The following is a 15,943-nucleotide window of genomic DNA, read 5'->3' on the forward strand; positions in this document are numbered from 1 at the left end:
AATTGGATATTCTCCACTTTAATGCGGTTCCAGCCTGACGTCTTTAAAAAGTGGACTCCATCACCCCAAGCACTTTGTTTCAGCGTTAAACGTGCTAGCTTGTGTCAGTCTTCGATTAGCTTAGCAATTAGCATGGCTTCTCCGTCTTTTGTCGTTATCCCTTTGTGAGAACGACACTTGTCAGGTGTGTAGCTTATTCGCCACCATGGAGGTGATGATGACTGACGTAGGAGCGAGTCCGTAACATGCTTAGCCAAACTAGTAGCCAGCGAAGCTTGTTGCTTGCTAGCTTAAGTTTACAAATAAACGTTGCGCTCCATGTGAACCCTAATAACCTCCCTTGCTGTGACTTATGCTTTCCCCATAATCATTCACATTTCTTCTATGCCCCCCCGACCCCACATCGCATTGTCTTGTTTGCTTACCTTTCACCCGCCGACCCCCCCCCCTTCCACTCCCTCACCCATGTTATCACCTCACCTCTCGATCCATTTCATCCGGGAGTCTAAACTCTCCAGATTTCTCCGTTTGCCTCCTGATTAAGGAGCGAGCGGTGCGCTCCCGCCGCCGCCGCCGTCCCCATTCCTCATTCATGTGCTGCCGCGGTAACTGGCCTATTATCTGACAGTTCCACTCCACTGACCTGTCCAATAACAGCTTCCACATCCCTGTAAATGCCCTGGAGAGAGACCGAGCGGGAGGGGAAGACATTGAAAATAAAAGGGGGGGGGAGTGTGTGACTGGATGTGCATTGATGGATAAACCCTGGAGATTGGCCTCGTGTTATAAACATTTACGCCGGGCTAACAGATCATCTCCGAGATCGGCGATTGATGCGAGTGCGCCATCGTCCCTCCCTCCCACCTGCTCCCCCCCCTCCCTCCGGCGAAATGAAAGGCCAAGATTAGAGAGATGATAGCTTTTCAGATTGGAGAGGAGATACTAAAATGAGTTTGCGGAGGTGAGACTCGAGCAGTTAAGCAGCAGATAAATTGACGGCGCTCTCGCTCTCTCTCATCAGTCGCCCAACAGCGTGGCGGCCAAATCTATGAAACACCAACGGCCTGTTTGTGTAGTGCTAGAAAGGAGAAATAATGCACTCACTTTGACATGAGGATATCCTTATGAAGGGTTCAAAATAGGTTACTGGAAAGTTTATTAATACTTTATGAAAAGTGGATTGTGATATGCAAGTCAAATAGTATGCCATACTTTTTGCTGTACTGGTACCATTTTACAATAAATGGTTAATTAACTTATAATAACACCATAAATACAAAGTTCCTAACACTTCTGTAGCCCATTAGCAAAAATTACCTATTTTTCTTGCCAAATAGTGAGCCCAAACTTCTTATTTAAAGATTAAGCTGTGTTTACCCCTAAAGGTATGGAGGACCAAAACTGTCAAAATTCAAAATAAATAAATGACTAAATAAATAAATAATAAATAAATAAATGACTAAAAGTGAAAATAAATAAATAAAAAATATAATTCAAAAATTATATCTAAAAAAAATATATAAATGGAAATAAATCCGTTTTTATTTTCACTTTTAGTCATTTATTTACCCATTTATTTAATTATGTATTTATCTATTTATTTAGTCATTATATTTATTTAGTTATTTATTTATTTTGAATTTTGGCAGTTTTGGGCCGTACTGCCAAGTCGAAATGTTATTCAAATGAGGGGGCGGTCCTAAGCGTGTCTTGGGTTGGACTCCGCCGTCGCAAACTGCCTGTCATTGGTCGAGGGAGCAGCTCGGTGAACAAGGACGTCTCGCCGGCTTGCAATGGAGAGCTCCAGCAATGGACGACCATCGACTTGAGTTGTTTGACAACAAGTGAGAGCAACCCAAGAGACGCGTAGCATTTCGACTTGGCAGAATGGCCCCAAACTGCCAAAAATCTAAATAAATAAATGACTAAATAAATAAATGACTAAATACATGACTAAGTAAATTGATAAATAAATAACTAAATAAATAAATGAATAAATAAACTGCGATTGGTTGGCAACCAGTCCAGGGTGTCCCCCGCCTACTGCCCAGAGTCAGCTGAGATAGGCGCCAGCACCCCCCCGCGACCCTTGTGAGGAATAAGCGGTCAAGAAAAAATGGATGGATGGATGAATAAATAAATAAATAAATAAATGACTAAAAGTGAAAATAAAAACAGAATTTCCATTTATATTTCTTTCTTTTAAGATATAATTTACGAATTATATGTTTTTTATATTCATTTTTATTTTCACTTTTAGTCATTTATTTATTTATTAAGGGTTTATTAAGGGTTGTGATGCATCGAACTTTAGAAGCAGTATTATGCACCGTGGACTGTTATACAGTACCTGTATTTGATTTGAGGTTAATAAAATAATAATTTTGTTGAATTTATACTACACAATATAAAAATGTAAACTAATAAAAACTAGTAAATCTGCTCTGAAAACTGTTTCAAACTAGCTAAATAAAAAAAAACTGAAAGCGAAATAAAAACTAACTCGAATGAAAATGACAAAACTTTTACAAGCCTGGTGTGTGTGGAGGAGGAGGAAGAGGAGGAAGAGGAGAAGAGCACCGAGCGCAAGGTCTGGGATGTTTTTGAGACGCTCGGAGATGAAAAAGGTGAGAAGGGCCACAGGAACCGTTTCCCATGATCCCGCTTGACCTGACCTGGGCTGGTTGCGTGTCGTAGTTTTGGCCGGGCTGAAGGCCGTAAACAGCAGGCGCAGGTTTGACAGCGCTCGCTCACACGCATTAAAACGGGCTGCTGACACATGACGGAACACATGGGATGCTCCCGACGCCCATGAATCAGACGCCGACTCTGAAGTCCAATTGGCGTGCGTGCGATTTGATATGCAATGACGGCTCCCGTCACAGTGACAAACCTTGAAGCAATCAAGGATGATATACACGAGGATAAAAGGAAACTGCTGCGATTTGTGGACAGTTTGGGAAATTCATCTTTTAACTTTGGCGGAGGACTTCGGCGCATCTGCACCACTATCAAGAGGATCCAGGTTCGAATCTCAACTCAGGCCCTATAGAGTTTGAATGTTCTCTCCATGCTTGTAATGGCTTTGCCTGATTATTCTGACTTCCTCCTACATTCCAACACCCCTTTTCACACTGCATTTAGCAGGGTGCAGCGCTCAATCGTCAAACCCATTCATTGTGTATGTGGTGACGGGTGGGGACCACTGAATGGGGCATCATATTTATGAATGAAATTGAAATACGATGACTTGCCCCACCGAATCTGTCTGCTTGCGCCGCTACTTAGTAGGGATGTGACAATAACGGCAATATCGTGATATCGCTATATTAAAACCGCCACAATATATACATCGTCACGATATTAAAAGCAGCACATCTGTTAAAAAAAAAAAAAAGTCGGGTTGAATTCCATTTGTGCAGTTCTAGCACCCTCTGGTGGCTAGTTTTTTAGTGCAATTTAATTTTCACAAGCATGTTTTGGCCCTTATATGTTTCAATTCCATGGTCACATGAAGGGGAACGTAATATATTCAATATTTTTAGAATATTGTGACCTTTTTTTGTATCGCCAACCTCCCCACAATTTCATGAAAATTATCATATTGTGGCCTTCATATCGTGATGTTTGGATATCGTTACATACCTACTACTTAGACCTGATTATTATTATTTTTTTGCAAGTCTCAAATCTAGTCTATTTCTGATCGTGTTGAGGCCAGCAGAAAAGGTCTAAAGACTAAATTGCCCGTTGCGGTGAATGCTTGTTTGTCTATACGTGCCCTTCATCGACCAGCGACCAATCCGAGATGAAGCCCATCTCACACTCATATTTCCACCAATGGACAATTTAGTCTTCAATTTAGCTAATATGCATTTTTGAGCAGGTTTTGGGGTCCTTGTTTGAATTTAGATGAACGAGAAAAAAAAAATGCTCCACTCCAAAAGTGGATTTTTTTTTTCTTCTATTTCCACTTGTTTCGTGATCTTCGTCTCTAATTGGCCATGATGTAATCCACGTGTTCCTCTATGTGACCTTTTCCCTCTCTTTACGCTTGTCATGTTTACTTCGCTACCTCCTCGCCATATCTCAACTAACACCTTGCACTTTCTCAATCAATATCCCACACTTTCCAATAATTGATGGGTTGAAAATCCCCAAGCACCCCCCCGCCCCCTTCCGTCTTTCCCCTAAAACGTCCCAGCTTCTCTCCCACCACTTCTCGTCCCCTCCCCCTGCTTTTCTCCCTTTCGCTCTCTTCAGGGGGAGTCATTGAGTGTGTAATCACTTGGTTACGCTGTGTCAGTCTGCGTCTGAACCCGCCATCTGTCCTCTGGGCTTCCGTCTGGGACTATACGCGCGACACGCACACACACCATACAGAGAGTACACACATACAGACGTGCGGAGTCGAGCCAAGCTCATTCGCACCACGACATGATGACAGCTGTATCAGCAGCCTATTGACATGAGCTGTCGGAGGGGCAGTGACTAACATGACACATCAAGACATGTACCCGTCTTCTCGACGCACACGTACACACTAAAGACCCCTGCACACGCATGTGCTCACATAACATCACACACGGGAACATGTTCTTGAAGGCTTACCTCAAACCACAATCACGTCATATTTCAAATATAACAGCATTGTATATTTATTTATTTATTACCGATGTTTATTTATAGTTTATATTCAATTAAATTCATGATTTATTTGTAAATTGTAAAAAAAAAAAAAAAAAAAAAAAAAAAAGACTGACTTTACTAGATTTATGCTTTTATTTTGGAATATTTTTATTATTTTAGCTATATTTGCAACACATTTCATTGTTTTTAGAATATTCAATAGTATAACGTCAACCTCTCATAGTTACTATTTTTGTCTTAAACGTCTCCTCAGGATGCTGTAGGATGATTGGCTGCCAAAAATCACATGGGTCTTGTGCCTTATGGTAGTGTATAGCGTTCATTTTGACTTTGAAGGTGAAGTCATAAAAAAAAAAAACATAAATGGAAAAAAATGACAATATGTTCTATACAGCCCCACTCGTCTTAATATGGTATTTTGATTGCATTTGTGAAATATGAGTTATGAAGCAAAATCCAGACGTTTTTAATCAATATCACAAGGCGGCCATTTTGCCACTTGGTGTCGAGTGAAAATGACATCACAGTTGCTCAGATCTCAGGTAACAACCAATCACAGCTCAGCTTCAGAAAACAGGTGAGCTGTGATTGGTCGTTGCCTGAGCAGCTGTGATGTCGACAGCAAGTGGCAAAATGGCCGCCTTCTGAGATGGATAAAAGCTGGCTGGATTTTTCTTCGTAACTCATATTCCACAAATGTAATATTAATCAGAATGTCATGCTTAGATTAGTGAGGTCACATATATCACTGTGGATGAACTCCTCCTGGGTGCCTTTCCTTACAGGGTACTTCTGTGCCCCGCCATGTTGTGGTTTTCGTGTGTCTGTTGTGTTTTGGGTGGGTCTGTGGGTACGATCATGGAGATTATTGGGGGGTACTTTTTTTTTTTTAATTGTATTATGGATGTCCAGCACTTTGAGTTGCATTTTGAATGCATGAAAGGTGCTATATAAATAAAGTTGATTGATTGAGTTGATTGATATTACTGTCAAGAAACGTTTACGGTTGACTTCCCATTTCAGTTAATGGATGTAGTTCCTTGCCCTATCATGGCTGTTTTTTGCGAAAGTCACACATTTGTTCTCATAACTAGTTGCGGACGAATCTAAGATGGAGCACATGAATCTTGCAAAGTCACAGCTGGAACAAATGTTCCCTTTTAGCGTAGCGTGTACGAGTGTTTGAAGAGACAACCAAAAGAGACAGAAGTGGGCCGACAGTTGTGTTGGATCAAAACACAAAAGAGAAGCGGAGGCAATAAAATTGTGCGCGCTCGGCGGCGAGGCACGACGAAGAATAGGAGCATAACAAACCAATTGTACCTCGTCGCCGCCGTGCGGGAGTGAAGAGGCATCGGTGCATGAAATAGTCTATTATGATAAGAATTAAACAGGTTTATCAAGATGAGATCAAGAATAAGTAAAGGCGTGATAAGAAGTAAAACACTGGCAGTGTGAACGCGGCGCACGATCGCACGGACCGATACGTCCCCAAGGTTTCGCTTCAGTGCCAGCGAGGCCGTTTAAAAAGTGTTCGAGTGCAGCTTTGATCACTTTAAGGAAGAACTCTTTTTTTCGTTTTCTTCATCTTGTTGCAAAGTTTTACAACTTTTATGCATGGATTCATTGGCCACGATATCCAATGAGAGCAGATGATCAGATATTCTTGCTTTATTGCGTCTGAGTATTCGTTCTTGATTCGCATATTGTTTGTTTTCAACGTGCAGAATGTTAATAGGGAAAGGAGAGGCAGGGCACATAGAGACAAACAAACATGTTTTTGGAAGGTGTAAGGAAACCAGTCAATGGAGAAAACCCACAGAAGCGTAGGGAGAACATGCAAACTCCTCAGAGAAAAGGCCTGAGCCCGGATTCGAACCCATGAACCATCCAATTGTGAGAATGTGCCCCCAAAAAAATTGGGTTGTATTGTACCAAACACATGGGTCCAAATGAATAACCCACGAAACAACCCCCAAAAATTGGGTTACATTGTACAAAATTCATCGGTCAAAATGAATAACACAGAAACCAACCAAAAAATTGGGTTATATTGTACAAAACCCATGGGCCAAAATGAATAACCAATCAAACAACCCCCCCAAAATAGGTTATATTGTACAAAACCCATGGGTCTAAATGAATAACCCATGAAACAATCCAAAAAATTGGTTCATATTGTACAAAACCCATGGGCTCATAAAACAACCTAAAAAAATGGGTAACATTGTATAAACCCCAGGGGTCAAAATGTGTAACCCACAAAATAACCCAAAAAACTGGGTTATATTGTACAAAACCCATGAGTCAACATGAATAATCCACAGCCCAACCCCCAAAATTGGGTTAGATTGTACAAAAACCATCAGTCAAAATGAATAAGCCAGGAACCAACCCAAAATATTGGGTTATAATGTACTAAACCCATGGGTTAAAATTAATAACTCATAAAACAACCTAAAAAAAATGGGTAACATTGTATAAAACCCAGGGGTCAAAATGTGTAACCCACAAAATAACCCAAAAATATATTGTACAAAACCCATGGGTCAACACGAATAACATGAATCAACCCAAAAAATTGGGTTATATCGTACAAAGACCATCAGTCAAAATGAATAAGCCAGGAACCAACCTAAAAAATTGGGTTATAGTGTACAAACCTCATGGGTCAAAATGAATAACGCACAGCCCAACCCAAATTACTAGGTTATATTTTAACAAACCCCTTCGGTCAAAATGAATAATCCACAAAACAACCCAAAATTGGTGTAAAACTACCCACTTTTAGGCTGTTTTATACCCTCACTTTTTGGGTTAAATGAATAACCAAAAAAGTTGTCTGTCCCTTTTTAATCCATATTATTATTTATTTTTTTAACCCAACAGTTTTTGGCGTTCATAATTACCTTTTTAGCATTGTTCTTTGTCAGAGAGTGTGCGCGCGCGTCTGCGTGATAGATCGTCTCCGACTCGAACCACTCAGCCAGGCAAGTCCCGCTGGTTACCGGGGGCAACCCTGTAAATCTGACATTATGGGCTGTTGACAGGAGAAGCCGTTGTTATCATAACCTGCAATAACTTACAGGAAACGCACACGCACGCGTGCACGCAAACACAAACAAATACAGTCTGGAGTGTTTGTCGCCACAGGAATATAACATTGCACAAGCGTGCGTTTAGACACACATACACAGGTATCTGGAGAGAATGTGGATTTACGGTGCAGCTCCGTGCGCGTGCGTGCGTGTTTGGGGTCCGGGCTAACACTGTCAGCAAGAAGGATGTGATAAAGTGAAGTGATGAGTGTGGGAAACCATGCGATGAGCGGGTCACAGGAAACAAGATATCATACCTGACCCTCTTTAATCCGCACCGTGAAATGTTCCGCGCACACACGCGCTCACATACAAAACGCACGCATACGACACGAGTATGTGAGCATGCTACACAAATATTGTCCTTTCAGTTTTCATTTGTATGTTTTGAAACAAACATTGTGTGGGTGTTCCTGCGCCAATGGTGAGGCCCATTAGCGTCCATGGATCAGTGGAAGGATGTGGAGGAGGTCAAAAAGAAGAAGAAAAAACAAGGGGGGAAGAGAACGAGGAGACAAGATGGCAGCAGAGGAGGATATTATTTCATGTGGCTATTATGTATAATGAAGAGACGACGGAGGAGTCCGCGTGATGGATCGGATGCAAATGTATTCAAATGCAGCACGCGCCCGAACTGCTTGTATGTCATTTGTAAGGGAAAGTGTCCAAAGAATGCCTTAACGCAAAGGAATTATGGTGACGGCGGTTACGGCCGCGTTTAATAAGGAATTGATGGCATCAAATAAAATAATTTCATGTTTTATTCATTTGGACCGCTGTACAGAAAAACGTCACATTAGCAGACCGGATTTATTTGGGATGTTGGAAAGCAATTACGGGTAAGTCGGTCTGCGTGTGGTATTGAAAGGAAAACAGAAATGGATGCTTGAACGGGTTCAAAGAGGGAGATACAGTAAGATGGAAATCAAAAGGATGGTTAGCTGTAAATGTTCCTCAATTACAAATTGAGATTATATAAGAGTGGCAGTAGTCAGGAAAATAATCCATCAGTCTCAGGTTGAATATGAAGAATAAAATAAAATGACCTCAGATTCCTTGAAAATGTTTTTTAAATGTCGTTTAAAGTCAACAGAAATCTTGCTTTGAAAGTTTGCAGAAGGTCGGTGACGATTTGACGTTTTGGCTCAGACATCCTTGAATCAATAGTGTTGAATAATCTTTAAACTTGATAATGCATCAAATATCTGATAAATTGTGACAGGGGGGACAAAAAAATCACTCAGATATTTAAAATCTGTTGTTGGTTAAAAATATCAATAATGATCTCCGAGCATTATATGAAATCAAACCTTTGATGTGAGTTCAGAATTGCTTGAAAGGAGTTATTCCGTTGACAATCCTTAAAGGGATACTTTACTTATGTAGCCATTTTTGGCAGTCAAACGTTAACATTTTGCCTATAATAAATATGATATTTTCATTATTTTTCATGTACAATTAGTACCTTTAAAAACACATTTTGCAACTCGACTGAAAATGACATCACAAGGGCTCAGGTCACCAATCACAGCTCAGCTTGTGAATGTCACATGACCAAACCTAGAAAACAAGAAGAAGAGGGGAAAAAACAAACAAAAAAAACCTCATCCTTTGTACCGTTGTTGGCTAGGGTACAGTACAGGCTCCCGGAGTTTAAAGTTATTTTAAACTTGCTGTCAACTGAACATGACATCACCTGTGCTAAGGAAAGAGTAAACGACCAATCACGGCTCAGTTTGCTAACCAAACCCCAAAAAACAGGTGAGCCGTGATTGGTCGTTAGCTATTTCCTCAGCACAGGTGATGTCATCTTCAGTCGACAGCAAATGGAAAAATGTGTTTTTAAAGGTATTAATTGAACGTGAAAAGTGATGACGTTATCAAATTAATTGTGGACAAAATATTCACTTCCGAGCTGTACTCTTAAAACTCATTCACTGCCAGTCATTATAGAAAATTTTTACATTTCCAATACTCACGTGATATTACATTCAATAATTATATATAAACCGAATCTACCAAATAACAGAATAGACTCCCTACTTTTTGTCCCGTCCTGTTCTTTTATAATTGACAGCAGAAAAATGTAGGTTTGCCAAAATACAGCCATTTCTCCCATGGACTCTGAAACTGTGTTTATTTCCTATAAAATGGGGCAATGATGTCATCTACCGGTGGTTGGGCATCAGTAAAGTTGTTTCCAAGTTTGATATTTACAGTGGAGCATGCTCAGATTCGCCCCCATTTAGCACCGCTCTAAAAAATACAATTGACAAGTATACTTGTCAAAGGCAGTGAATGAGTTAAGTAACTTTAAATTAAACCTCGACGCGCCCCTGTATCGCTGTTCAAATCAGAAAATAAAATACAAATACAATTGAGTACGGTAACGAATAATTTGTAAGTCGTTCGTTCCCACACAGATCTCACTTCCATAACGAACCAGGTCCCGATACATTCAAGTCACCTGCGCGGCCGCCGTCACCTTGGCGAGCAAGTGGTCCGTCTTGTCGGGCGGTGGCGGCGTTGACCTTTTGTGTTGTAGCGGCGGCTTGCATGAAGGGAAGTGGCACACAAAGAGCTCTATTAACTGGGAAAGCAGATATAATGGGGAAACAAGATGGGCCTTTAAAAGGGAACAGGACGGGCTGTCAGCATGCATAATGTAACAGTCGTGTTAAAACAACACACACACACATGTGGAGGGATAGAACCACAGGCCCAAGTTATTAATTCTCCCTGCGAAATATGAAATATTCTCCGTGCACATTTCTCCAGCAAGGATGGGAATCATTGTTGTGTGTAATTATGAAGACAATGTTCAGAGGGATTATCAAAGAAGTGAGGGGGAGATAAGGAAGCGGCAGATGAAGAGGGTGCGGGCACGAGAAGAAAGGCAGCGAAGGAGGAGGAGCAGCGAGGGCGAAAGAAAGGAAGGCCGACCAAAAGAGAGAGAGAGAGAGAGAGAGGAGGGGAAAGATTACCTCTCTTCTATTTGCGGAGCTATCGTTCCCCTCTCCCACCTCCCTGCTTCCGTCTCTGGCTGTATTAGCATGATAAAGACGTGGCGGAATAGGGCAGCCGGCAGGTCTTTGGACACGCAGACAATGCTATCGCCCGAGCAGGCGTCGGGAGCGCGCGTGGGGAACAGCCACCGCGGGACCCTGTGAGGCAACGGCACACAAAACACAAGCGCCGTCACGAACGTAGACACCGATACAAAGCGCACAAACATGTCAACATGCACACACAGAGTGGAGTGCATGTGGATTATAGTGCCCAGGAGGATTTTAACAGAAGGACTGAAAGACACTCGCTATGTTTACATGTGCACTTTGATCGAGATGTTATCGGTTGTCATATCAAGGGATGCACCTCGAGTACTATTAGTACTTACTTTTCAGTACTTGTTGATACCAAGTACAGATATTATCTCGCAATTGTGATTACAAAAAATACGTATTAAAGTGGAAGTCGACCCCCCCCCTTTTTTTTTTTTTGACCATATGCCCTATGCAACCCCACTAGTCTAAATATGGCACGTTGTTTAACTCATTCAAGCCCAAAAACAAAAAAACGTTTTTAATACTTTGTCTTCCACTCCCAAAAACGTATTTTATTTTTTATTTTATTTTTTCTGCAGGAGCATACAGAAGGCTTTGATGCAGCTTCTGACATGAAGAGGTGGCTTAAAGCAATAGTAGTTATTAAAAACACAGCCAACAGGTGGCATCAGAGTATAAGAGATCAGCCAGGGCCATGTTGCAAAACGCTGTTTGTCAGGAATGTGAATATTGATAAAAACTTAGCTATATTCTCAACTCAACTCAACTTTATTTATAAAGTGCTTTAAGAACAGGCATTGATGTATATACAAAGTGCTGTGCATAAACACAAATATTGGTTGTGCATTAAAGAATAAGGTAACAAAACAAGAACAGCAAGCATTTTGAAGTGCATATAGTTTTGTTTTCTTTGTTTTTTTACAAGTAAATACATTTTACATCAATAAATTAATAAGAAGTAGGCGAGTGAATAAAGAAATAAATAAATGCATAAATAAGTAGACTGAACATCTAATTCATGCACACCACAAAACACCAAAAACAAATCTCATGGTGCGCCAAAAGCCAAAGAATACAGATGTGTCTTAAGACGTGTTTTGGACAAGCTAATGGCTAATGAGACGCTAATGGATAATACTAATGGCTGCAAAATGGAAACAGATACAAATATACTTTTTATTCCTGATGAAAGAAGAGACTAATCTTTCTTTTTGTAGGTTCCCTGTTTTTATAGAAATAGAACACAATGTTTCTGTGGGCTTTGCAAAATCTGTCAAATGGGAGTTTGTTCAATGAAAATGGCTGGCAGTCAATGAGTTAATACTGCTTTAGTGGAATATGAGTTATAAAGCAAAATCCAGCCATTTTTATCCATGTCAGGGGGCGGCCATTTTCACACTTGCTGTCATGTGAAAATGACATCACAGTTGCTCAGGTCTCGGGTAACAACCCAATCACAACTCAGCTTCAGGAAACAGGTGAACTGTTATTGGTCGTTGCAACTGTGATGTCATTTTAAGTCGACAGCAAGTGGCAAAATGGCCACCCCCTGAGATAGGTAAAAATGGCTGGATTTTCTTTATTATAAACATATTTATTTATTATAACATTAATTTAGTTATTCGTAAAAAGTAACTTTATGTAACCCAACATGATTTCAACTGACTGTGTTAACCAGAACAACAAACCATTCATCGCAATCAGCCATCTTTGTTGTCTAGAGTCGCTTCGAATGCTTTGAGGTCTGAACCGGGTGATTCTCAGTTGGATATGTCTAAATTCCCACCTTCCTTGAATGCAACATTATTTGGTGTTTTGGGCATGTTTGCATGGCCATTCAAAACCCTAATATTGTCAATATTTGTGTTTTTTTATTCTATTCCTAAACGTATTAAAGCCCACAGCGAGTCTTCCTCCTCCTCTTCCTCAGCTGAGTGTCTGCTCTGGGAACATCATTAAGCTTCTTGTCTGCTAATCAGTGACACGCACACGCACACACACAGTGGGCTCACCAACGGATGGAGCTTCTTCAGAGGTCTGGAACATTCTCCGGGTCAGGCTCGGAGCCACGGGCCCTGTGGGACGCCGGGCCACCCCACCGCTTGAGTGTCGGGCCGGGGCACGGCTCCAGACTGCAGGCTCGTGACGAGCGCGCACACACTTGCGGTCCATGTGTAAACATACTGTACGCACCATCATGGATGACAGCGAGCGCACGAGCCCGTGACGGCCGTCCAGGCGTAACACACACGCGCTGTAAAAACACCAGGAACAGCACAAACACATGAGCGGGAACGGACGCGCACCAGAGAATTCCATCTCACGGTGACAAAAGCTTCGTTCACTGTCAATCGTCACGAGAGAGCAACAATGGGAGCCTGGTTACGTTTTACAAATGGTGGAAATAAGTCATGTGAAAACTTGAGGGCTATGTTTACACTACACGCGCTCGGCGATTTCATGCATATGATAACAAAATATATACATGTGAGGGGTAAGTATTATTTTTTGTCCACTTGGGGTCGCCACCCTCACGTTCTACAGTATTGTAGTAACTGTTAACGTTTGAGTTAACAAATTAGAATGTACTTTTGGTTGTCTGTTCACTAGCTAAATCGTTAGCCCAGGCGTGTCCAAACCACAGCCTGGGGTACATTTGTGGCCCACGGTCCCAATGTTGTCGGCATATGCTAAAATTCACACTTGACACAGCCCATGTCATTGGCCTGGATTGTACTACATACAGTACCCACAACGAGGGATGTAACAATGCATCGTGATATTAAAACTGCCACAATATCGTCGTGGTCATGTTCATGATATTTAAAAGCAACACATCTGTTCAAAAGGTCAGATTGATTTCTATTTGTACAGTTGCAGCACCCTCTGGTGGCTACTTTTTTTTTTTAGTGCAATTTAATTTTCATTAGGGATGTTTTGGCCCTTCTATGTTTCAAATCTATGCTAATTGTCAGATGGTCGTCGTAAATATGCTTGTGAAGCGAGTCAATATGTGGAGGAACTCAATGTGTGCGTGCATTAGCAAGTAAGTTCCTTTTTATATATCTTGTATTGATATATTTTATATATAATATTTGTATAATATTTTCATTGCTGTTATGTGCAAAAGCACAATATTGTGGTTTTTTTTATTTTATTATTTTATTTTTATTTTTATTTACAATATTGTGACCTTTTTTGTATCGCCAACCTCCCCACAATATCGTGATAATTATCGTATCGTGAGCTTCATATCGTGATGATATCATATAATGATGTTTGGATATCGTTACATCCCTACTTACTACACGGGGTAGTAAGCAGGAGGAGAAGGAGAAAATATTCCTTCTTATCTCTCACTTCCTTGTTTTCCACCAATAACACATCTCTAAAAAATAGTCACAACTTTTTTTTCATAGTGTCCTTATAAAAACGATAATTCCGTTATAGAAATGAATAGCTTGAACCGCGATTGTGTGCTCCACTTTCTGCTCTATGAAGTTAACACATTAATTATAGACAAAATATTAACGTTTTACTGCTGAAAATGGCTCAATGAGTCAAGTATCCCTTTAAGCAAATATTTTAAGGAATGCTAATTTAGGCCTTTAAAAAAATAGTTTTTAAAGATCCACGGAGATTTTGTTGAATTGACAGTTCCGCATGTTAAAAGGTTAAATGCTGAAAAGAATTACTTGCAGAATTAATAAAGGATGACGATTGCATTTTGACCCAGTCTAACTATCGTTCAATTTCTATTATTTCCTATGGGGACAAATTAAAAACAGGAATCACAGGTCAAAAATGTTTTACTCTGCAGGTTCTTCTGAAGAGATGAACACAATTAATACTACAATATTCATCACATACTGCTCGATTAAAACAAGGCAGCTCATCTAACCTATGATAGTTGTAATGTAAAAAACAGGCATGTGATCAAAAAAAAAAAAAAGAAACATGCCTTTATTTTGGCTCGGTTAAAAATGTGACACTAATGAAGATGGATGAATTAGACATGTTAAAAACAGTGTTTAATTAATCGCTAAGGAAATAATTAAAGAAGCTCATCATCACGAAAAAAAAGAAAATGATACAAGATAATGAGTCATAATTGACCTAAAAGCTGTTAGCTGCTAATTAAAAAGATGCCCCAGATGTACAATAAAGCTGTTCAGCATTATCCTAGTAATGTTTAACCCTTTTGCTGTCTGCCACCATTCAATAAAATATAGCACATGGGTATAAAACAACCCAATAGTAGTTTACATGTCAAACAAAGAACTAATCAGGCTAGCTAAGGGTGATGCTAATTAGCCTCAATGTGTAGGCCAAGTATGAAAACAAGTTCTTGTAAACATTAAACCAATAATAATACATTTTAATGTAACGCCAAACAGGAGAAGACTTCATGTTTAAAACACAATAGCATTACAACCAGCTAGCGAAAGCTAAATAACTAGCTTGCCACATACTGAAAGTATTAGCATTTTCTGGTCATTTGTTTGTCACTTCCAGGTGGGTGAGGACCTTTAAAAGACATATTTCGTTGTCACAAATACAGAGTACACGCACGCTCACGCATACAAACTATACCTGTCCATCAGCTGTAGATAAACACGTCTTTCCTGGAGGGCGTTGATGATGATGGACAGGCAGAGGATGGAGTCGACCTCCTGCGTCGTCTCCATTTAATGATGTCATTGTGTGCTTGATGGGGAGGAAGATAAGCAGCCATCAAAAGGGGAAAGGCGCTTGAGGCGGTAAAGGAAGATCACGGTGCGCACGAAGCGTGTTTCAAAATTATGGGAGATATTCCGTGTCAGATTTATTTCTATTGTTGTGCGTTAGTAGCTCTTGCATGCTAAACAGCTAGCTAAGCTCGAGTCTCAACACGGCAAAAACATGTCCGTGTTGTGAAGTGGGCACTTTGTTCATGTGGTTGTGCCACCCACTGAAATGATTATATAACATAATACAACGATTCAGAGGGTTTAATGTCCGCAGTTCATATATCAATGAATGAAATATGTCTGATGTCCACCAAGCATGTCCGCATACCATATTTTCACGACCATAAGGCACACCTAAATCTCTTACATTTTCTCACAAATCGATGCCAGGCCTAACAAT

The 15,943-nt window shown here is 40.5% G+C and overlaps 1 protein-coding gene across 1 annotated transcript; it reads right to left on the reverse strand.

Annotated features, from left to right (window-relative positions):
- Positions 1-9,577: 9,577 nt before the first annotated feature.
- LOC144021024 (uncharacterized) lies at positions 9,578-15,533 on the reverse strand. Its single transcript, XM_077525005.1, has 4 exons — positions 15,407-15,533; positions 12,826-13,067; positions 10,733-10,912; positions 9,578-10,338 (listed from the first exon to the last, which is right to left on the reverse strand). Exons 1-3 carry the CDS (start codon positions 15,499-15,501, stop codon positions 10,797-10,799), a joined length of 453 nt encoding a protein of 150 aa, XP_077381131.1. The 5' UTR covers positions 15,502-15,533; the 3' UTR covers positions 9,578-10,338; positions 10,733-10,796.
- Between the last annotated feature and the right edge of the window lie 410 nt (positions 15,534-15,943).

Source organism: Festucalex cinctus, chromosome 6, assembly GCF_051991245.1.
Source record: "Festucalex cinctus isolate MCC-2025b chromosome 6, RoL_Fcin_1.0, whole genome shotgun sequence".
In the NCBI taxonomy this organism is placed as follows: Eukaryota; Metazoa; Chordata; class Actinopteri; order Syngnathiformes; family Syngnathidae; genus Festucalex; species Festucalex cinctus.